This window comes from Stegodyphus dumicola, chromosome 6, assembly GCF_044657685.1.
Source record: "Stegodyphus dumicola isolate Sdum_Otavi_A_Nest chromosome 6, ASM4465768v1".
Taxonomy (NCBI): domain Eukaryota; kingdom Metazoa; phylum Arthropoda; class Arachnida; order Araneae; family Eresidae; genus Stegodyphus; species Stegodyphus dumicola.
The window spans coordinates 164,377,234-164,401,355 of record NC_140773.1 but is presented as its reverse complement, the minus strand read 5'-3'; the positions used below and the strand labels follow the sequence as shown (position 1 = coordinate 164,401,355).

The window sequence follows — 24,122 nt, the reverse complement described above, 5'->3', positions numbered from 1 at the left end:
AAATATATAGAAATATTTTATTCACAGATAATATATTAGTCAACGCAGCAATTAGTACACATGCTTATCTTTGATTTTTTGTGTACAATATCCGCATACATATTTATTACAGTTGTCGCAAATATTAGAAGCTTTGTTACCTTTGCATTTCCTTACTTGACATTTCTTCCTTCCTTTTTTTTTTTTTTTTTTTTTTTTTTTTTTTTTAATTCTATTGAATCTTATCCATCCACAAAGCCACTTGAAGAGAGAACAAATTTGTTTTTACTAGATATATATTCTTCTATTAGTTCTTCTGCCAAACACAATAGAAAATCCCTTCTGCTGATATTTTCTTTTGTAACTTCCTTATACAGAATCCCCGCACTTATGCCTGCTAAGTCCAAAATATTGTAGAACACATGTACTGGCCAACGACGTGATGGTGCTTTCACGGAGTACTTTCTTGCCATTTGATCCAAAACATCTACCCCGAATTTTGTAGAATTCTAAAACTGTATTACATCAGGAACCTTCTTTTCATTAGTTTCAAATTCAACTGATGAATGGAGTGTACTTAATAAAATTATGTTTTTGTTCCTTTTACCTTGATATGATGTAAGTGTTATATAGTCCTGTTTCATCACAACTGAAGAAAAAAGTTTTTTTTTTACGTTTTTGAAACTAGAGGGAATTTCTCTTTTTTTCATAGTTTCATGAAAAACCTTTGGTCCCCAAGTCTTGGACCACAAACTAAGAATTGGTAAGCCCTTGGCAGCTAATGCCCCCCTTACGTACAACAACGCTATGAATGCTTCCAGTTCTGCTAATAAAATAGTGAAAGAATCATCATGAAGTTTACGCTTGGCTTCAGCATCAGTACACTCCTTTATGACGCGTAAAATTTTTTCATTTATTATTAACTTCCCCGCACCAGAACAAATGTGATGTTTAGCACAGGATGTCGGTCCTGCATTTTCTCGCAAGATATTTTGCAAGGGTCGCCGACCAGAAGTATTTTCTACTTTCCATACAGTTCCATCACTAGCAATTTCTTTACAAGTGTTAGTCTGAATTACATTGAATTTCATATTCCCTTTTGAGCATCTACTAGTTCCCGCTCTGGCATTCTTAGGTACGACAGAATTTGAACTCGTAGAAACAAATCCATTTGTACTTTCACTTGAGCTAGAGGATGATATTGCCTGATTACTTTCTATAATAAATTCAGAATCACAAGATGTTTCACCTCCATCTTTATCTGTAGAATTATTTTTGATTTCAGAACCGGAATTGGCATCAGATAGTTCTTGCATCAGTTTCAAGATTTCTTCATGCGTTAGTCCTTTTCTACACGCCATTAGTATATCACTATAATAAATTCATGTAAATAGAATAAAATTTTTCACTAAAACTTGTTATGAATAATAAACAAAATATCTATGAAAAATCTACAAACGTTCAACTCCTAATACTCTCTTTTCTCTGATTTCATTCCACAAAGGAAAGTATCGCACATATTTCAAATCATGTGACTGGCAGATGTGAAACTACCCAGACCCACCATATTCTTTTCCTTTGTTTTTATTTTGTTTAGCAGGTGCAAATAAAAATAGTTTACAGAAGTAACAGTGTTCAGATAATACAATGAAATGTATTCACATTTCTTTTCTCTCAAAGGGGTCAAAATGACACCTGCTGTATTTCTAGGTATAATCATTTGTTGGGGCTAAAATAAAAATATGATTTTCTTGAAATCTTTACTATTTCATAAATCACAATGATTTAGGAAAAGTCGAGAAAAAATTAAGATATTTGCGAAAAAAAGAAGAGCTGTTGGAGATAAAAGTTCACTAGGTGTCAAAATGACCCCTTCCATAATTCTAGTGTTAAAATATTGTTGACCTCTCAAGTTTTTAGTAGTAGGTAAAGAGTGGTACAAGAGCTATTCTAAGGAGTGACCTCCAATAGAAATGGGATTGAGCTAGGCAGATTGATGTTGTCATCTGTAAGTTGCCAAGACATACGCCAACAATATTCACAAAATTTTCCCTTTTGGCCACACTGAATTCATGGATCTGATCTAGACTATGTTTGATCAGGTGAATTTGTCAAAACAACAATATATTTTTAATGCTGTACATTAAAAAGGTCAGGTATAACGTAAATATCATTACGTTATACCTGAAGTTTCATCTTCCATTACATTACATCTGAAGTTTCATCTTCATTTACTAATAGAAAAATTTATTTCTGTTTAAATTAATGTAAAGCTTCAAAGAAAACAAAATTGCCTACTTGTAACAAAAGCAAATTTAGTAATTTTTTCTTAAGAATACTCACTGATAATTAATTTTAGCATAGCATTGAACCACTTAACTCTCTGATTTGCTAAGTATTTATCAGTTATATCTGGTCACATATTCTTGGTATCAAGAATTTTTTTGACAACAAAACACTTGCACTGAAATTTAGGTAATACTTACCAAAATCATTTTATGCAACAGTAATCATCTACTACTACATCAAATATTCTTTCCGACGAAGCTTATATTATTAAGTTATCAGTCACGCTGTTTGTAATTACCTCTATTTAAGTTTTTGTAATTCTAATTTCAAACATTTTTAAAAAAACCTTCACTGGTTTTGCAACATATGCTGTCAACAATTTATTGTTTCCACTATAACCTTCTAGTATGACTTACATTTTGTACAACTATGTGCAATAAGAAAAATGTAAGCTTTATGAACATTATAATTCTTTTAAAGTAAATTCAAGTTTTCCGAATTACTGTGCTGTTTATTTTCATCTTTTGTACTCACTTGGGTTTTTTTCCTTTGACCCCAAAGTAATTATTGTTAAGATTATGTGATTTAGTATAACCAATAAGTATCAGTTGCTGTAATACATATGCTATTCAAAAATACTTTGGAAACAGAAAATAATGCTTAAAAATTTTAAATTCCCCCAAAAAAATTAATTTCAGGCATTGAAAAAGGAATTTTACATTTCCTTTTGTTTACCATTTGCTGATACATATTTCAAAAGACGTTCATTATGTTAAAAAGGCACAAAATTTCAGCATTTTAGCTAACCTGCTAACACTTTCATTCTCTTCCCCCAACATTTAAAAAAAAAAAAAAAAGTTGCAATCTTTATCATCCAAAATTATTCCACGACAAAATTTAAGGTAGTCTTAATGAATTTAATGAATCTCAGGCTGACGATTAGTCAAAGTTCTTCCAAGTTTATGCATCAGACATTCATCATAACCTTAGTTAAAATTGGAATATACAACTGATATCTTTGCTACCTGAAAACTAATAAACTGTTACCAGTAGTCATCAACACAAACCATAACATAAATTTCTAAAATTATATATAATTAACCGATCAACATAAAAGTAATGTATAATACACATTAGATAATTAATTATCCAAAAATGTTTACATATCAAAGAAAACACTGATTTCTAAAATCTATTATACACTTAACAAAGCATTGCCTTTCAGGAAGAAAATTACAAAATTCAGAATTATAAAGATTCAACTCACAAATTTCACATCACACTCTTTTTAAAAAAAACTTACCAGAATCACATGCAAAACATTTTGTGGTACAATCCAGAAAACAGATCGTAAAAGCATGTTTCTTTACACTGCTTGGAACTCTACATACTGTGCTTACAGATGTAAGAAGAGCTATTTTATGGCCAGTAACAGAGCGAGCAGCTTTTTCATCAATATATTTTTCCAGTCTGCAGGGTGCTTTACTTGATGCTCGCCTTAGTACAATCCATCTTCTCTGCCACAGCTAACAAATAATAATTTTAAAAATGTCACAAAATAGCTACGAATGAATTTCCCTCCTCTCTTAAAATAAAAACTGGCATGAAAAATAATATTTTGTTACATCAAACACATCCAAATCAAACAAATGGCTCATGCGTAACATTTAGCTGTCTCTGTTTTTATAATTAATCAAAAAATATTTTTAACTCGTAATAAATAAAATGTTTCACAGATATTGGCTTCTACTGGATATTTAAATAAGTTTTTTTGAATTAAATTTCAAAAACGTACAAAAGAAAAATTATTATAAATGTTTCAAAATGCTACAAAGAGAAAAAGAAAATACATTTCAACCTTTACAAATCCTCAATTAAAAAAGTCTCTATGGACTATGCAGGTGAACATTTTAAATCATCCTTCATTGTGGAACATGTTTCTATCTGACATTTCGTCAACTTGCTTTGATAGTAGAATCTATGGGTTATACCAGATTACTAAATAAGAATATTCAGTACTTTGACCCCCAATAATGAATTGCTAATCATTTGAGATACCTCGCCGAAATCTCGCCACATATTCTTATACCTCATTACATGTTACATCTCGGTTGATTAATGATTAAATTCTGGGGGCTGCAATAATAAGGAAATACTAAATACTCTTCAGAGCCGACAAAAAACATGGTAGGTGATATTAGTATATGCCAAAAGTTATGATTAATGTCAAAAAGTTTAAAAGTAATTAAACATTTTGGGACACCTCATACTATATTTTCCTTATGGTTTTTCTTATAGCTATGTAATACAGAAATAATATTTGCATAGTACAGAACTATAACTACATGGTGCATTTGTTTAGACAATCATGAATGTTTTGTGTTGACAATCGATGGTAAAATACATGCAAGAAATAATATAACCAGCAACAATTCATAAAAATCAATGCACTGCATCTCATACATATTGTTCAAAGGGAACTTAACCACATACAGAGGCAAAAAAAAATCAACTAAAAACAAAAATTATTCACAAATACAACTATTTTAGATTTCCTACATTTCCTTTTTTTTTAATATAAAATGTCATCATCATCATCAAGAATTAAGCTTTAAACCAGTTCTGGCATCAAAAGAACACTTTTTTCTCAGGTTTCAAACAAATTTTACTTTAGAGCAAAAATAAAGAGATTTTTCTCTTAAACCTACTAGATATTACTGCAAGGAATGTTCTGCAAGGAATTTTCCTCACTTTTTGCTATTATTTTTTTATTTAAACTCAAAAATTTTAGTTCATGTTTGACATCTTCATTTTACATACGATTCACTCTTCTGCAAATTTTAATAGTTCTCAAAAATGATCAGGGATTTAAAGTTATCCAGAATCAGAAGTTAAGGTAGGCACAATGTAAGCAATAGCTAGGAAGTGCTGAAAAAGAAAAATTACTGTAAAGCAAAAGCAGCTACTACTCACATCTTGAGCACCCATTATAACTTCTGGTTCCAGATTACAAGTACCAGCCCTGTTCCTTGTTAGACAGCAAATATAAAAAACACTTTATTAGGCGAACTGACTATTAGTCTTGAAATGACATTTTGCATCAAATCACTAAGTAAGTCATTTCACTTTGCAAGTCTTTTGCCATTTAGCAAAAACTAGGATATTTGTCTTTCAAACTGAAGTTTTCTGTTGCGGATTAACAAACTAAGCTATTTTAAAACAACAGATGCAGTTCTTAAGAATACTTGTTTCTTCTTTTTCAAGCCGGCTGACTTAACAAAACTGCCTTTAATTCATCATCTTTCCAATTAAAAATATTCAGTATGTTCACAAATGAAGTGAGGTATATTTTTAATATTTATTTCAAAGCTTGTAAAACTTCCAATTAATTTTAGATTAACAAACTCAATGATTTGAAAGTGAGAGTGGCAATACTGTATGGATATCTCCAGCATGCAAGAATGAAATCTGAAGATATGCTGTTTAAAATATTTTGCTTTTGAATTTGATTTGAATTTTACGTGTCAAAAGTGTGAAGAACATGACATTTAATAAAGTTAACACATGAAACATTAATAATAAAAAGACAAAAGTTTTGTATGCCATCTTACTAAGAAAACTGAATATTGACACAATTGATAAAAGACTAAAAAATGTATATATAAATGTATTTAAAATTTTATACTTTTGCTGTTGATTTCTACATAGCATAAATGGAAAAAGTGCTTTAATAATAAAACTAAAAAACAAAAATAAGAGAGGGAATGAGTGCAACAGCAGACTGATAAGACTCCTAGCTCAGGAAGAGCTCCTCAGCTCTTTCATAAACCCTTCTGGGTAGATCACCCACTTGCTCTTACTTGGTCGTATTGGACATCAAACTCTGTCGACCTAAGGTCTCGTATCCCCTTGGCCGAGAAGCGCACCATTTGACAGGTCGCTCGAGGGAGGGAGAGACGATACATAAAGATTCTGAGGACGGTAGAGAGGGCCATAACCTCAGAGAGAAATGAAGTGAGAAATGTATACATGAGTTATGCGACCACAAGATTATTGATCCAGAAAAAGAGATTGTATCAATCGTTATGAACTCGCAAATATTCTTATAATTCAAGATCCATGTTCTGAAATATACATCATGTCCACAAAAGTCCTTAACTGTCCTTTACTTTCATAACTGCTCTTCTTGTTTAGGTTGAGTTTGTCAGGTATCAGGCACCTCTGCTAATAGCATTCTATACTGAACACACCTAACCCAATGCTTCCTAGCTCCACCTGTATGGGTCACCCACTTTGTTTATAAAGTCTGACAACCTTTAATAGAGCTTAGGTGTAACTCTTTAGTATTGAGAAATCCTAAAGTAGTCAAGCAAGTTAGAGTAAGAGCATCACACTCATATATAATATGGTGTGCTATTTCCTCATTTTTAAATATTTCCTGCATAAAGGGTCTTGTTGAAAAAGTCCCATAGTATAAATGAGTTTCCTGAAATAGTAGTAGCCCATGATGAAGCCCACAATTATTTGTATCTTCAGTCTTGAGCACCTAAGAATTTTAGAGGCAATCTTAGCAGAAGGTCTGATAATCCCACTTTCAGCATGTTTTTGTCCAGAAGAATCAAGCCAAACTCTATTCATCTTCTGTTTTTCCCATTTAAGGAGGACACTCTTGGGAGTTTTCATAATGATACTACAGAAGGGTTCCACACCTGTTGGAATGATCTCCGTTTTGTAAGTTTATCTGCCTTATCATCCCTTATGTCCTGGTACCCAGATTAGTATTATCTTGTTTCTGGTTGCCAATTCTCATAGAAGGTTTCTGCATTCCAAAACAATCTTTGATTTAGTTTAAATAAGTATAAAGCCTTAAGCGCTGCTTGATTGTCACTAAAAATGAGAATCCACTTACCACGGTAGCCTTTTCTTATATTTATTTGCAGACAGTTATTAATAGTAAGAACTTTTGCCTAGAAGAGAGTGCATATCCCCCAATAACTCCAAAGAGATTAATTATGGATATACACCATGTACTCCCAGTTCTGAAAGGCCATCTTTTTTTTAATCCGTCTGTCAACCAAATTAGATTATCAGTATTTAAATTGAACATGTTGTCATTTTATTTATTTCTAGCAGGAAAAACTACTTCGAATGGCCTGTCAAACATGCAAGTCATTTCCAGTAAGATCATGAATTTTCTTAGTAATATTGATATGACCTTTAGCAGTAGACACCACTGATTTTGCAGCATCATTCTATATGCAATCACTCTGGCAATACTGCAAATGAAAATGTCCCAGGAAATTAGATCTAATATGATCTCTAATGCTCTGGTAGGTGCTGAGGGCATTGCACCTGTGATACACAGGCAGGCCAATCTTGGCAGACTTCCTAGCTTGTCATTCACAGTTCTCTGCTCAACCTTGCACCACCAGATCACAAAGGCATAAGTAATAATAGGTCTGATAATTTCCGTATACACCCAAAATATCATTTTTGGCTTCATAACTGTTAGTCACAGACATATACTTCCAATTACAAAAACGTTTTAAATGATTCAAAGATTTGGTATTTTAAAATTTGAAGACATGAATTTAGTAAATATTATGAAATCTAAGTTTTATACAACTCTCCAGTCCTTACACTTATATTTAAAAAGTTTTATATTCATTGTCACACAAAACACAAAAGGTTTTGACTTCCATATGATAAAAATTGATTGTCACTAAAAATGATGACTTCCATATGATAAAAATTGATTGTCACTAAAAATGAGAATCCACTTACCACGGTAGCCTTTTCTTATATTTATTTGTAGACAGTTATTAATAGTGAGAATTAATATATTTAATTTTGAAATCCATTATTTTTTATGTAATATTTAATTTGTATTAAGGAATCAGTTATTAAATAAATTAAAATAAACTTAGGTTGATTTTTCCCCTTGAATGTCATTAATGATACTGCTTTGTGATTTAGTGTCTTAAATGTATAATTTTACTATTTTATTAAATTTGGTATACCTAAAGAATTTTCACATAAATCATTCATATTTTTACGAATCTTAAAAATACGTTATTAATATTATGATGAATTTTTATCACTTTAGAATCATGATCTCATAATCATACAAAAAATTCATAAAATTATAAATATTTTTCATTTTTAATTACTGCAAATGCCCATAATGTCTATATGCCCATAACGAAGCCTGCCAGGGTTCTGCCAGCATTTTTCATCTTAAAGGTTGCCAGTGTTCAGAACATGAATTTAATGGAAATTCTGTGAATAAGATCCCCATTAAAATATATATATATATATATATATATATATATATATATATATCATGCTGATCTGTAACTGGTTACATTGATCTGCATTTTCACAATAATTTGTATAAAAATGCTTATCATACGATCTCTTAACAGTCGAAATATTTATTTAAATGATATTTTATTTATAGTTACATACACACACACATTTCGCTTTTCAATTTGTGTACAGCTCCTGAATATGATTCTTGATTTTCATATCAAATATCTCCGCAAATTTTTGTCCTACGGGAATCAAACCTCTTGTCTTTTATTTTTTGTAATAAGCACAAATTTTACCTAAATATAAGTATAGGAACTGGAAGAATAATCAATTTTTCTTTAATTTAAAAATATGAAAACATGAATCTTTAGACCATTTAAAACATTTTTAAAACTGGATGTATATGTCTACAACCAATGATTGTGTAAACAAAGGTTGGGTAAGGACTTTGTGGATACAGTGTGTAAAAAATCACAATTCAAGTAAATATGCTGAATACTTACACCAAGCTTACGACTTCGAATTCTGAGATAGCCTTGTTTTACAATATCACTGATGTCGGTTGCCATAACTTACAGAACATTCTAAGTAACATTAATGAAATCACACCTAAAAAAGAAAAAAAATTGTATTTTTAACAAGTTTCAATAGGTGTTCATTACTTAAAATATAACATAAACTGTTTAAGCTATACCTATAACTGCAAATTAAAATATGAAGCTGAAAAACATATTTAAATAGCCAGCTGAGCATCAGCTAGTCATTTTACATGCAGGGAATGCAGAAAAATTTTCACATATATGATTTTTGAGGATAAAAACAATATAAGAAAAAATAAAGCAAAACCTAAAAGATAAATCTGAAATGCAGAGAAGTAATAGCAGAGTAATACCGAAATGTATGTTATAGCAATATGTAAATCAACACTCAAACGCCAAATGATTTTCGAAATTAAATTAAAAATTATACTCTTTTTCACACTGCCCTTTATAAAATGATTATTTTCACTAAATAAGCCCAGTTCATGCAAAAAATAATTTTAAATAATTTTCCTTTCGTATAGATCTTATTTTGCAGTTGCACTTCAAAGACACTTCTTTACAATTAATTTCATTCTGAAATATCAATCTGCTACAATTATTGGATCTTCTGAAAAATTCTACAGCTTTTTTATGATAAATACAAATGAAGCAGTAGAAGAACAGAATAAAATTTCATTGAATCACATACACATCTCTTTGTTCTATGACTTTTTTGCAATCTCTGGCAGCTTCACAATTTTTCTTAAAAAATTATTAGGTTTATTAGTAAAAAATTTCCAGATACTGTTTGACCATCTTCAAAGAAGTAAACTCCAGGCTGTTCAGTAAATTTTTTAAATGATCTGAAGAAATCACTGAAGGGAAAGGCTGGGTGAACACTGGGGAAGGGAGGTGACACAAAACATCTCAGTTATACTCAATAAGCCTTTTGTCTGACATTTTATCGATATGTGGGTTGTCATGATGGGAAGACGACATCTCGAGAATTGATCATTACGGGTGCTTTGCATTGATTTGTTTTTTAAACTGTTATTTGGGAACAGCATTTTCCTGAATTTATTATCTGAATTAGTGGCAATAATTCAGAGTTCCTTTACTCTCATACACAAAGCATTACATTTTTGGTCATTTCAAAAAAGAAGTTTCTTTTTTTCTTTCCAGCAAAAAATCACATGTCAATACTTGAGCAAGCACATTCTGCTTTGTTAGAATATAGGGTACCAATGCATTGTAATGGCTTACAGTCTCTCTGGAAGTTCTGAACTGTATTACATGGATTTTCAACAATTGCATCTTTCAATAGCCCTTGTTTACAAAAGATGACCATCCAAAGCAGGCATCATCTCTAAGGCTGAAATTTCTGCCCTTATCTATCTCAAACATTCTTCAATCTACATCATCAGAAAGAGTACTTTGTTCCTATACTGTACAAATGTTATGAGCAGTTAGGCTAGCATTTCTTCCTTTTTAAAAATAAAGGAGCATTATATGGTGAAACAAACTTTCAGGTCCCCCATTCTTAGCATTTTAATGAAATAATTATGCCACAACACATGCTAGAACAACACTTCTTATCAACAATAACAAAATAATTGGAAGAAATTGTGCTTGAATTTAAAAAAAACTGCAGAATTTTTCCAATGGCTTAGTATATTAGAGACAACAAAATATTTTAATTATAAGCTCATATGTACATCAAGAAACAGAAAATCGTTTGACTAGATAAAGGCAGTCATGCCATTCAGGAAGTTAATAAAGAAAAGTTTAACTATACAAAATGTAGTGATGGGTTTAGTTCACTGGTTTTCATTTAAAAAAGGCTGCAAATATTTTAAGTGGTAATATTGTCTACTTTGGCAGGATGAGAAATTAATAAACAGAAAACAATAAATGCCTGCAAGAGATTTCTTTGAGGTATGTAAAAATCTATTGATTCTTATGAATGTACATGAGTGTCAATAAATTAATACACGAGAAGAAAGTTCTATTTTTTTTTTTATCTGATTTTGGTTTGTGTGATTTTGGCAAAGCCTAGAGGGCTATCTGCCAAAGGAGAGGGATGCCTTCTTGGAGGACTTTCAAAGGGAAACTGGCTCGTATATACATTACAATAGGGAAAAGCATGAAAACGCCCATGCAGCCAGCCCGTTCGTGGGATTCGAACCTGAGACCAAACTACCAGTGTTCAGCGACTTTACCACTTGGCCACTGGTGGGCCTTTCTATAAATCTGTAACAGCATAGTTTTATTTAACATTTTGTTTTATGCAAAGCATTACAAATTACAAAACAAAAACACTTCTTGTATAAAAAACAAAGAATTAAAATATCCATTGCCATCAAGAGTACATGGAATATCTCGACAGAAAAACGAAGTTTTTGCAAAAGATTCGATAACGTGCATTTTATTTAAAAATACAGATATAACTGATATTGTTTTTCACACAAATATACTCAGCTCATGTATAAAAATAAAAAGAAATTAATTAGCTGCATAAATGAACTTAAAACAGCTAATTAACTTTTATGTAACGAGATGAATTTTTTTGGAAAATTTATCTGTTTGGTACACATTTCTAAAAAAAACTATTGCGTGTCTAATTTTAAAACTTGGTATGGTAGCAGAAAATATAATGTTTGAGAGTAATAAGAAACGACGTTCATTTTAGCTAAAAAAATTAAATTTAAAAAATTTTATTAAAAAACTTGGAAAATCCCCAAAATTTTAAGAACATGTCTTTCATTATTTTCAAAATTTTTCTGCTCGGATTTATAATGTTATGTATTTTTAAAGAAACAAGTTAGTTGTACAATTTGGGAAAGTTTAAACACTCACCTGAAATAATTTGTTTAGAAAAGTGTACCAAGGCATTAAAAAAAAAACACATTCTAATAAAAAAGGGCAAAAACTGTACACGTTGTGATAATTCTTAAAATGTACTATTTTAAGACCTTCCAGCACCATAATCATTTTGTTATAACCTTTCTGCATCAATTTTTCTCCATTTTTTCATTTTATTTTTCACTCTGGCTGATTTAGAAAGTTTTTGGAAACAAGAAAGCTTCTAGAACTCAAGAATCATCATTTTTTATAATGATTATTTCATATAATGGCCTGGTTCAATCCCTAATTGTCTTAGAACTTTTATGCAGTTATAAGCCCCATCATCGGTACTATTTCGTTAGAGAAACGTCAGTTAAAAATGCCTCTTTTTTTTTTTTTTTTTCCACCAATTATTGCGAAGTATAAAATTATAAAATACTTAAAAAAAAAAAAAAAAAAAGTACTTTTTCACAAGCAGATATGTCACTTTATTATCCTCAGATCCCCAGGGGGTTGGTATACATTGCAGGACAATTGTTTTTCCAGTAGACATTTAGTATTTTAGATTTACTCAACAAAAATGAATCTTCTCAGGTCTGGTGTACTCAGTTAGGCTGCCTGGATACTAGCTACAGTGAGTGAGAAAAACTTTTTTTAATTACCTGATTCTAAGAATAAGCTACAAGAAAAGATGTTTAGGTAATGGTATAGCATGCAATCTATGGTTTTTAGTTACTTATTCTTTAGGTGGTGCCACTAAAACTGGTTGTTTTAATCATTTCTTTTACTACCACCTGCAGGATTGAAAAAGTTCTTATCAATCCTGCAAACAATACCAATACTCAAACATTTGACTCATGCTGGATGATTTTGAAGCTCAATGTTAAACATGGCATGCAGAGTAGCACACTGAAAATGCTTCCACATTATCTCCCTGAAGCATGGAAAAAGTCAATTAATAAAACTAATCACTTTTTGTTTTTTGGCCATGCTGCACGATTCATAAAAAATGCCCTACTGCTTTTGCTTCGCAAAACTTGAAGGAATTTAAAATTAACAGAAATAAAGTTTAATAGGTCGTTAAATTAATTAATGGAATCATTTTCATTTGAGCATTAATTATTTATATCCATGTTTAACAAGAGCATTTTAGAAGTACAATCTAAAGAAATAAATAACTAATTAAAGCAGTAGACTGAATACTACCTCTCCAAAGTTTAATTACTTCAACCTCTCTACCACAACTTATACTATTTGGGCCAAGGAGAAAATAAAATGAAAACAGATCAGGGCTAATCTTTGGAATATGGTAACAGGTAGTTTGGCAACATTTTGGTAAGGCGATAAAGGTTACTACTAGCTTAGGACTTTAGCAGTGTACATGGATAAAGTCAAGAGTATGCGCAATGCCATTTTTGTGCAATTCTGGGATGTTTTTTTTAAGTGAAAATAGGTCGACACATACATGGATACCATGTATGTGCAATTCTTAAAAACGTGGCAAGCAGTGGGCGATTCTGCACTTTCTCCCAATTTCGCACCTAATCTTCGTCATGATTAAGCACTTTTGTTCCATAAAAGTTCTAGCATAAGCGTAATTCGGCTAGCAGATTAATGAAAAAAATGTTGAGTTAAAAAAAAAAAAAAAAAAAAAAAAAAAACCATGCCTTTACTTCGTGAAAACAAAATGGCGTCCAAAACAAAACTAGCAGGTTGCTGTAGCAGGGTTGGTCGCCAAAAAATCGCCAAGTTACCATAATCCAAAGATTAACCATCCAGATCAGAATAAAAATCTGGCTCCAGTAAATTTCTCTAGAGAATATTTTGGAACCATCAACATATTTATGTAACCCACAATATTCAGGGTATCTAAAATTTCATCATATTTCAAATCAACATATTTATGTAACCCACAATATTCAGGGTATTTCAAATTTCAGCTGAACTTTAGAATATGGTAACTGGTAGCTTGGCGACATTTTGGAGGTGATAAAGGTTACTACCTGGGACTTTGGTAATAATGTGAGCAGTACTCAGTTCCGATTACGCATTATTTTGCGTGAGGGAAATGAGAGATCATGGGATATGTCATGTGATATTAATGGACGAATTATGGTTCTTTAATCGGAAAAGGGGGGAAATCAGAAAAAAATCTGGAAATTTTGTATTTGGCTTTATTCTGTGTTGTGTGAAACAGTGTTCGTTAATTTTTGGATCCCATGGCCCTAACTAAAGTGAATTCGAAATGGGTATTTAGTGGGATTGAAAGGGGTAGTAATAAGTGTTTCTTTAAGGTTGTGCGAGATAGAAGTAAAGATGTTTTATTAAGTTATTTATTTTACCTGGTACCTTGCTGTGAACAATAAGTATGATTTTAAAGATCCTGAAACAGGCGCACATACGCTTGCTTTTTATTTAGCGGATAAATAAGAAAAGTTTATCGCACACGTAATCAAGATTCTGAAGAAAATTAGGTAAGTTAGTATTTTTAATTATTTGAGGATATTATTTTTATGCACTGTTCTAAATGTAAGGTGGAAGTAAAGTAATTTGGTATTATTGGGAAAATTGTTATTAGCAATGATTTAGTTTAAAGTAATTAGGATTGTAAGCTAATTTTTATTAATTTAATGTATGTGCTTATTTATATTTTAAGTAGTGTTTTTGAATTTAATTATATTTTAATTAAATGATAGTTATTTTGTGAATTTTACGTTTGTAGGAATTTGGTATACATTTTAGTTGAAGTAAACGTGCATGGAAATAATTTAAATATTTGACACTAAGTATTTGTAATGCTTGCGGTATGAATTAGTTGGTGACGTTTATAATATAATAGATGATTTAGAGGTAAAAGTTTTTGGATATTTTATTTATTTTACATGTGGAAATGTTCATATTTGGAAAGGGTATATACTTTTTCGCGATCAGGTAATTTCATATATGTTCTTTTTAACCGGGTTTAAAGATTCAGAAAACTGTCATGTATTTTCGTGAAATTTTTCTAATTTATGAAAAAAAAGCAGTGTACATGGATATAGTGAAGAGTGTGCGCAATGTCATTTTTGTGTAATTCTGGGATGTTTTTTTAAGTAAAAATAAGTCGACGTGTACATGGTTTATGTGTATGTGTTATTTTGAAAAACGCGTAAGGAGTATGGTATTGTGCACTTTTTCCCAATTTTGCAGTGAATATTTGTCATGATTAAGCAGTTTTGTTAGATAAAATTTCTAGCATAAGTGTAATTTGGCTAGTAGATTGTTGGAAGAAGTGTTCAGTAGATAAAAAGCAAAGAAACATGTCTTTACTTCGTGAAGACAAAATGGCGGCGGGGAAAAAAAAAATAGAGGGTTGCTGTAGGAGAGTTGGTCGCCAAAAAATCTCCAAGTTACCATAATCTAAAGATCAACCCAAATTTCATCATATTTCAAATCAACATATTTATGTAACCCACAATATTCAGGGTATCTCAAAGTTTTTAAATTTTGTACCTTATAAATAAGAATAAAAAACATATGTATCATCATACCTTATGCACCAAAAAGTATACCATTTACATTAATTTAACTCTTTGAGCACCATGGCCGGCTTTATCCGGTATTCTTACTTTCTATAATAATATAAATGTCATCTTAATAAATAAAAGTTTATGAAAATAAAGTCTAAAGTAAGTAAATTACAGAATTAGCTAATAAAGGACCTTTAAACACTGGTCTTTATGACGGATCAAACAACCCGAGCCATCCAGAGGGTTAAATCTTTTGTGTAAAAATTATACCATCAAAAATAATGTAATATACAGTTTGAACAATCCTGCAACAAAACTTTCCAAACCAACCATCTTTATTTGTCCCTCTGATGAGTACTTTTAATTTACACAGTACAAAAAAACCATTACTTACGTATTCAAAAAAATTTTTTTTTTTTTTTCAAAAGTAAATAACAGGGAAAAAATAAATTTTTTCTTAAAAATAAAATTATAAGAGGAAAATACGCAAAAATTTTCATATTAACTCAGTTTATGCGGATTTCTAATGAATAGTGGTGCTCTAGTGTAGAATCTCTAGTCTAAGAATTGGGTGCCCCTTCGATTAGCGACAATTTTTTGCAAAATTTTGGCGATGAAATCGCATTTCTGGTTACTATGATAGTTTTGCTTTAGCCTCCTGACTTTTTTTTTTTTTTTTTTTTTTTAATAAAAATAGATTGATGTGTACATGGACAAATTTAAAGCAGTGCGCAATGCTTATTTTGTGCAATTCTGTGATTTTTTTTAAGTGAAAACAGATCAATGTGTACATGGACACAGAATTTATGCAATTTTTGACTTCTTATTTTGGTTTTGTGTAGCGGCCATCTTGAAATTGTGTCTTACTGACACCAATCTTGACATCAAAAAAGAATTGCCAAAAAACTAGGGGCACCCAATTGTAAACTTCAATAGTGGATTTTATTTTCCCTTTTTAAATAATACTTATAAAACAAAGATTTACAAAGTTAACTAACCAAATTCTTTATGACAATCTTGCTATTAATAAAGAAGCTTTTTTTTTCCCCCCATATTGTTTCAAGGAATTTTGGTGGTATGACTAGGAACTCTTAAACATTTTATAATGCTCTTAAAAGAGAAAGATTTGATTTAGAACAGAAGGAAATAAAATCTGCAAAAGCATTCTTATAATAAACATGAGTAAGATTAAACTTGGATACACTTTTTTGTGCATAAGAGTCTGAGAAAAACTATAACAGCGTTTATTAAATCACTGGCATCGAAAACTCACTTGATCTAGCTATTTATTTTTCTAAGAAATGAGGAGAAAGAAAAAGTATACTTAAAAGTTGTTTTAAAAATAGAAAAATTCATAATAAAATTTTAGTTATTATGTTCAAAAAAAATATTTATGTTACAATCAACCAAAAAATGTTTTTTAACTATAGGGCTAATCTAAAAAAAAAAAGCATAAAAAATTTTTCAATCTTATAGAACTTTCGCTACAAAATACAGAAAGCTGAAATGAAAATCTAATGCAATCTACATATTTTTCCATATTATGCAAGAGGATTTATGCTGTGAATATCTAATAAATATTCACAAAAATATAATGATTTTATAAAACAGAATAGATTTGAAGCAACACAGTACAGATTTTACAATTTTAGCACACTGAATCACAAATTATAAGAAGTCAATTTTCATTACAGTTCAGCATTACAATTTGAAGTAAAATATACTCCTGTCACGTATATATACACTATAACCTTCTATCTAAAAATACTTGAATTAAAGCATCCGAACTAGTATAAACAATGAGTTACACAAATAAATGTAATGGTTGAAGTTCAATACAAACATTTCATCTTTGACACGTTTGATCCATTCAGACACAAATTATTAACTATGGATAACAGCGCGTGTAGATAAAACGCCAGTTCTCTGTCGTTAACACAAAAACACGTGTACTTCAAAACCTATTCAAGCAGTATTGTCCCCAACATAAATTACTCATTCATGATAACAAGTTCCGCGTTAATCACAAGCTACATTCAACATACCAACAAACTCTGATTTGTTTTTTTATTTATATATTTTACCTAATGCCCTGTCATAATATGTTGCCAAATTCTAAAATGAAATACTACTTTAGAGGGGGTTGAGACAGTTGCAAAGAATCTCTAAGGAAGATTCTAGAGATTCTTTGGTTGGACAGAAATCCTCAAAGTTCGAAAAACAAATACATTTCAGCATAAAACTATAGTTACGAGTTCATAGAAAATCAAATTAATAAGGACCCTAAGTGTTCTATGTCTTAAGATACAAACATAATGAGCTGAGGATATTTTCAACACGCCGTGAGTTGTATAATCCAAACTTTACCCTCCCTAAAATTTCTATTCAACATCAAGGTTGGCAAAGTTTCTCCACAAACTTGATGCAACATATCCCATATTTATGCTATGAAAAAAAAAAGAACATCGTGACGGCACAAAGAAGAATCTTTTACAGCCTAATAGTTCTAAAAAAGTGTTGTTAAAAGAGTGTACTCTTGAAGCAGAAATTTCCCTAGTACTAACGCATTCCTGACATCTGTCATCTCCTTCATCGAAAAAATTATAACTTCGAAATACTCATCTGAAAAATTACAAACTGGATTCCAGGCAACAATGTTACTCATCCAGTTCTTTGAGTCTGAGAACTAACACAGATCGTATTTTATTCTCGAGTGTCGTGATGTAGAAACATCTCTTTACTCGGCTTCTGACAACAATCTGGAAGCAAAAGAAAGAAGAAAGTAAGGAACGCGATCCACGAAGTAGATAGAACATAGCAACAAACTTCTGACTTTCTGATCGTTGGTTCGGGCTTCGGCCCGGCTCACTTTCTACAAATTAATTATATCTTTCTTTTTTTCTCTTAGACCAGCAGCAGCTTGACTGTTTTAGCACCTTGGCATCCTGCTTCGTTTGTTTATGCGAAGACTCATCTACGCGTCATTGATTATTGTATTGACTTAAATTCTTGACTGAAATTTGTATACAAACTTAGACCCTAGTCTTATAGCATAGACTATCAGAATTTATTATTAAGTAAAAGAACTACTGAACATTATAATATTCTTATATATTCATCACTTTTCCAGTATCCCCACATGTTTATAGGTTCAATGTCATATTTCAAAATCAAAGTTATTTATGAAAGAAAACCTTATGAAAGTCACCTTATAAAATCTGATAAATCATTTGTGTGGGCAAATTTTTAAATCTAAATCTCTTACATTAAATTAGTTCCGTCTTTTAAATTACATCCCATTATTTATTTCAATTTAATTTATTAATGCGTTTGTACTAATATTTCAAACTTCTTTGAAATACATTGTGTCCTGAAAATGCCAAGTATTTCCATAAAAAGAAATAAACAGGCATACAAAATTATTAATAGCCAGTATTATATGATTAATTATTCATTTAATAGTTGATTTAATCACTTTTAACATATTTCATGTCTGAATTTTCTACACAGAAATCCTCTGTCTAATTTTTATTATCTTTTCTAAGACAATTTTCAAAGAGGAATGAATTGAAGTGTCTGGTGTGCAAATATAGAAAAATAACATTTCTCTGACTCCAATGGAACCAATATTTTATTCCTTACGATGTTATATATTCATAAGATTTATTTACATTTTACATGCACGTAGCATCGCGTGACAAAAACTCGAAGTTTGTTTACTTCGTTCTTCGCGGAGACTAGAAGGTGTTGCCATTCCGCTTTAACTAAATTTAATTAGAAACTTGACGGAACTGAAGCGACACTACACACCCCCTTCCTAGTGACAGCGATTATGGAAGATAGTCTTTAAAGTGACTGGGAAACCTCACATGTTTGTCGGTTCTAGTAGTCTTGGTTTTATGATGAGTTTCGGAATTTTCTTCAGTGTTCTTGAGTGCAGGTGTTTCCCCAAGTTCCGCTTTCTTGGAATGGGAGTTTTGAAAAGGAATATCAGAATCTTGCACTAGGAAACATGGCTTTTGTCTGTCTATTGAAACTCTTTTAACTTTTCCTTGGATTTCAATATCGAAGTACTTATCCTTTCTTGATCTTACAGGATACGGTCCAAGATAGACAGGCTGTAGCAACGAATTATTAATGTTGTTGTATAGGAATACGTGAGAACAGTTGGAAAGATGTTTAGAAACTAAGACTGTTCTATTTCCATGGGTGGTGGTAGAACTTGGCTTCATAGCTCTTATTATTTTCTGAAGGTTTTGAGAAAATTCAGACTGTTTTATATGAGGTACTGTTGAAAAGAATTCACCAGATAATGCTAAAGGGGTTCCGTACACAAGTTCTGCGGATGAGCAACCTAAGTCGTCCTTGATGGCAGATCTTATGCCTAAAAGAACGAAAGGCAATGCTTCCAGCCATGATTTTGATTTGAGTAGATGACATTTGAGACTTGCTTTTAAAGTTCGGTGTTGTCTTTCGATCAGGCCATTTGCCTGTGGATGGTACGCAGTTGTAGTGTTTGTATGAAAACCAAGATATTTTCCTAAAGCTTGAAAAAGTTGGCTATCAAATTGCCGACCTTGGTCAGATGTTATGCGATTCGGAATTCCAAAGCGTGAAAACCAAGTATAAATCAAAGCTTTAGCAATAGATTCTGCTGATTGATCTTCTAACGGTACCGCTTCGATCCATCGTGTATAACGATCGATGATGGTTAGAAGATATTTGAATCCCTTGCTAGGAGGTAGCGGACCCACCAGATCTATGTTTAAATGCTGGAATCTGTGTGGAGGTACTTTGAATTCTCCCAAAGATGAATGTGTATGTCTGTGAACTTTAGATCTTTGGCAAGATAAACATGGTCTAGTCCATAGTTGGCAGTCTTTATTCATATTGGGCCATATGAAACGTCGTGTTATCAATTTTATCGTGGATCTTATTCCAGGATGAGATAAATTATGGATTGAAGAAAATATTTTCTGCCGAAACTTTGCAGGGATGTATGGTCGATTATAATTTGTAGAAGTATCACAGTAAATTTTCTTGTCGCTGTCCGGTATAGGGATCTGTAGGATTTTTAAGTTTGGGTTGTTTTTTAGTATCTCTAAGTCGTCATCTTCTTGACAGTCTACTATAGTTTCTAAGTCTATTGCAGATGGTACAGAAATGGTGTCTATGCGAGAGAGAGCGTCAGCGACGGTATTTTCATGCTCTTGTATGAATCGGATATCGGTTGAGAACTGGCCAGTATATGACAGTTGTCTAGCTTGTCGTGGCGAAGCTTTTTCCAAATTTTGTTGGAAGGCAAATATTAGTGGTTTGTGATCCGTGTATATTGCAAAAGTTCGCCCTTCTAAGATGTATTTGAAATGTTTTACTGCTGTATAGATGACTAAGAGTTCTCTGTCGTAGGCACTATATTTTTGTTGTGCTGATGTCAAATTTCGGGAAAAGAAACTTAAGGGTTGTTTTGCATTATTCACAATCTGATGTAAAACGGCTCCAATGGCAGTATCGGAAGCATAAGTTGTTAGCGATATTTCAGCCTTTTCGGATGGGTGAGTTAAGTTTGTGGCATGAATAAGTGCATCTTTTAAGATCTGGAAGGCGTTTCTTGTTTCTGCCGTCCAGGTTATTTCTTTTCTGCAGTTCTTTTTAATACTACTGAGCAATGTTGTTAAAGGTTGTTGCAGTTTTGCACAATTTGGTATGAATCTGTGATAAAAATTCACCATACCTAAAAATCGTCTTAAACTAGTAAATGACTTTGGTTCTGGGAAATTTTTGGTGTCATCAACTTTCGTTGAGAGAGGTTTAAGTCCTTCAGCTGACACTTCGTATCCCAGGAATGCAAGTTTTGTTTGACCAAATTTACACTTTGCCGCATTAATACACAGGCCATATTCGTTTAGTCTCTCGAGGACTGCTCGTATATGTTTTCGATGAGTTTCTTCATCTGGAGAGGCTATTAGAATGTCATCCAAATAGCAAAACACGAATTCTAGTCCATTCAGCACACTGTTCATGAAACGTTGGAACGTTTGGGCCGCATTTCGTAGGCCGAACGTCATGAATGGGAACTCGAATAAGCCAAAGGGAGTGAGAATGGTCGTTTTCGATATATCTTCTTCGCGAACTGGAATTTGTTGGTACGCTCTAATGAGGTCTATGGATGAGAAAACTCTTTTTCCAGCTAAAATGGAACTGCAATCTGTTAAAAATGGGAGAGGGTATCTATCAGGAATCGTGACGTTGTTTAACGCTCGATAGGTCTCCAATCACCTGATTTCTTCATAGCGAGATGTAGTGGGCTCGACCAGTTACTTTTGGATGGCCTGCATAAACCCATTTGGAGCATAAATTCAAACTCCTTTTTAGCCGCTTTAAGTTTCTCAGCTGACAGTCTCCTGGCTTTAGCGAAAACAGGTGGACCTCTGGTTTCGATATAATGTTCGATGTTATGATTTTTAACTTTATTATTAACTACATTAAGTTTTAACAAATCCGGAAAATCGTTAATTATACGTTTATATGGATCATTTACGGCATTTAAAATCGGAATATTATTATTGTTATTTTGAAAACAAGGAGTTCCATTGGTTGTTAAGAATGTAGTACCATCAATCAACTTGCGATTTTTAGAATCTACCAAAAGGTTAAAATTTGCAAGAAAATCCATGCCTATTATCGATTTGTTTACGTCCGCAATTACAAAAGGCCATGTGAATGATCGTCTGAGTCCAAGATCAAGCTTGAGTAATTTTTGGCCATATGTTTTAATTTTCGTACCATTTGCAGCAAAGAGTTCTAATTTTGAGATGTTTTTTTATCTTCAGGCAAGGGAGGAATGACAGAAATTTCTGCCCCAGTATCTATTAAAAATTGGGTAGCCGATTCTTTGTCCTGATGAAAAGACGACTCAGCTACACCCCTTGTCCCTCCGTCGTCAATGAGAGACGGTAAGCTGGTTTTCCGGACTATTTGTCTGTGATGTTGATGAGTAGTTGCAGGGTTGTTTACACTTAAATGACTTATCACCGAATTTTTTATGATAGTAACAAATATCACTAGATCTGTTACCAATGTAACTCCTATCTCGTGATTTGGATCGGTTACGACAATAGGGATGACTGTGGCGTTGCTTGTTTAAAGCAGAAACTTGTAAGCTAAGTTCACTAACCTGTTTTTGTAAACTTTCACTCACTTCCTTTTTTACCGTTATGGATGATGCAGCAGCTATTTGGGGAGTAACAGGGTTTAATTCCCAAATCTTATCGGCCATTGTAGCCACTTTTGACAAATCTTCACTACTAACAGATATAATGCTACGCATATTAACGGGTAAACGTTGTAGCCACAATGTTTTTAGGAAAGTATCTGTTACTTTATCGCCAGCCAAATTACCCATCTCACACAGTAATTGAGATGGCTTTTTGTCACCGAGTTCTAACTCACTCAGTAATTTTTGGGTTTTTTGAGTCTCTGAATCAGCATATAATGAAATCAGTCTATTTTTACTTGCCTCATATTTATTATCTTGTGGTGGACTTAGCAAAATATCAGATACCTGTGACAAAATATCGGGTTCAATGGAACTTATAACATAATCATATTTTGTCTGATCTGCACTAATTTTTGCATTTCTAAATTGTGCTTCTAGTTGAATAAACCATATTTTAGGATCTGGCTTCCAAAAAGGAGGAACTTTAATGCTTACCTTGGCGACAGATGGAGCTGTTGCTTTAATTTCGGTTTCGTCTTCGTCAGCCATTGTAGAATTCGATCACGCCGGGATACACCAGTGGAGTGTCTGGTGTGCAAATATAGAAAAATAACGCTTCTCTGACTCCAATGGAACCAATATTTTATTCCTTACGATGTTATATATTCATAAGATTTATTTACATTTTACATGCACGTAGCATCGCGTGACAAAAACTCGAAGTTTGTTTACTTCGTTCTTCGCGGAGACTAGAAGGTGTTGCCATTCCGCTTTAACTAAATTTAATTAGAAACTTGACGGAACTGAAGCGACACTACAGAATTAAAGGCTTGATTGAGCAAAACACATCTTGAAGCTAAATGTATTCTAAGAAGTAAAAAAAATGTAAACAAGAATTTGTCCCTACCCCCACCAAATCAGTCATTTAAACTATTCCAACCTTTCAGGAAAACGATAAACATTGTGAACATAAAAATCTACTTTTTTTATATACACTTTAATAAAAAGAGATGCGTTCCTTCTTTTAATATATATAAGAAAAGGAACCCATTTTCCTTTCTAAACTTTGAAAGTCGCAAACGCTTAAAAAAATTATAAACTACGCCAAGGTAGTAACCCACCTTTAAAAAAAAAAAAAAAAAAATTCATTACAACACCTAGGCAGTTCACGTAGTAGAATCCGTTTTTTTCGAGGTCGCCGCTTTTTCGGATGGCCCAAGCTTTCCTTTCCCCATCGATGACGAATAGCTGATAGCTTTGCACTTTGTAATCGATTACGATGTCTCGATACTTTGTTTACGTTTTATGCGGAATTGTGGTAAGGTTGCATATGGAAAATCTTGCCGAATTGGATAAGGGCCGCTCTTCATATGTAACTTTTTTTCCTTGCTGTATACGAGAGTGCACGCAGTACGAATAAATCTCTATGATACAGTCAATTATTTCCAT

The 24,122-nt window shown here is 32.1% G+C and overlaps 1 protein-coding gene across 2 annotated transcripts in view; it reads right to left on the bottom strand.

Moving 5' to 3' along the window:
• The window catches only part of LOC118181867 (docking protein 5-like), a 54,810-nt gene extending 37,273 nt beyond the window's left edge, over positions 1–17,537 (bottom strand). Inside the window, exons 1-4 of one of the 2 annotated variants that reach the window (XM_085819133.1) lie at positions 17,298–17,537; positions 12,410–12,574; positions 9,084–9,189; positions 3,572–3,794 (exon numbers count right to left, since the gene is read on the bottom strand). In XM_085819133.1, the coding sequence (XP_085675259.1) occupies positions 3,572–3,794; positions 9,084–9,149 (289 nt within the window). In that variant the 5' untranslated portion in view covers positions 9,150–9,189; positions 12,410–12,574; positions 17,298–17,537. The remainder of the gene's footprint in view (positions 1–3,571; positions 3,795–9,083; positions 9,190–12,409; positions 12,575–17,297) is intronic. The other variant, XM_085819132.1, reaches the window with a different exon arrangement.
• Positions 17,538–24,122: the final 6,585 nt, after the last annotated feature.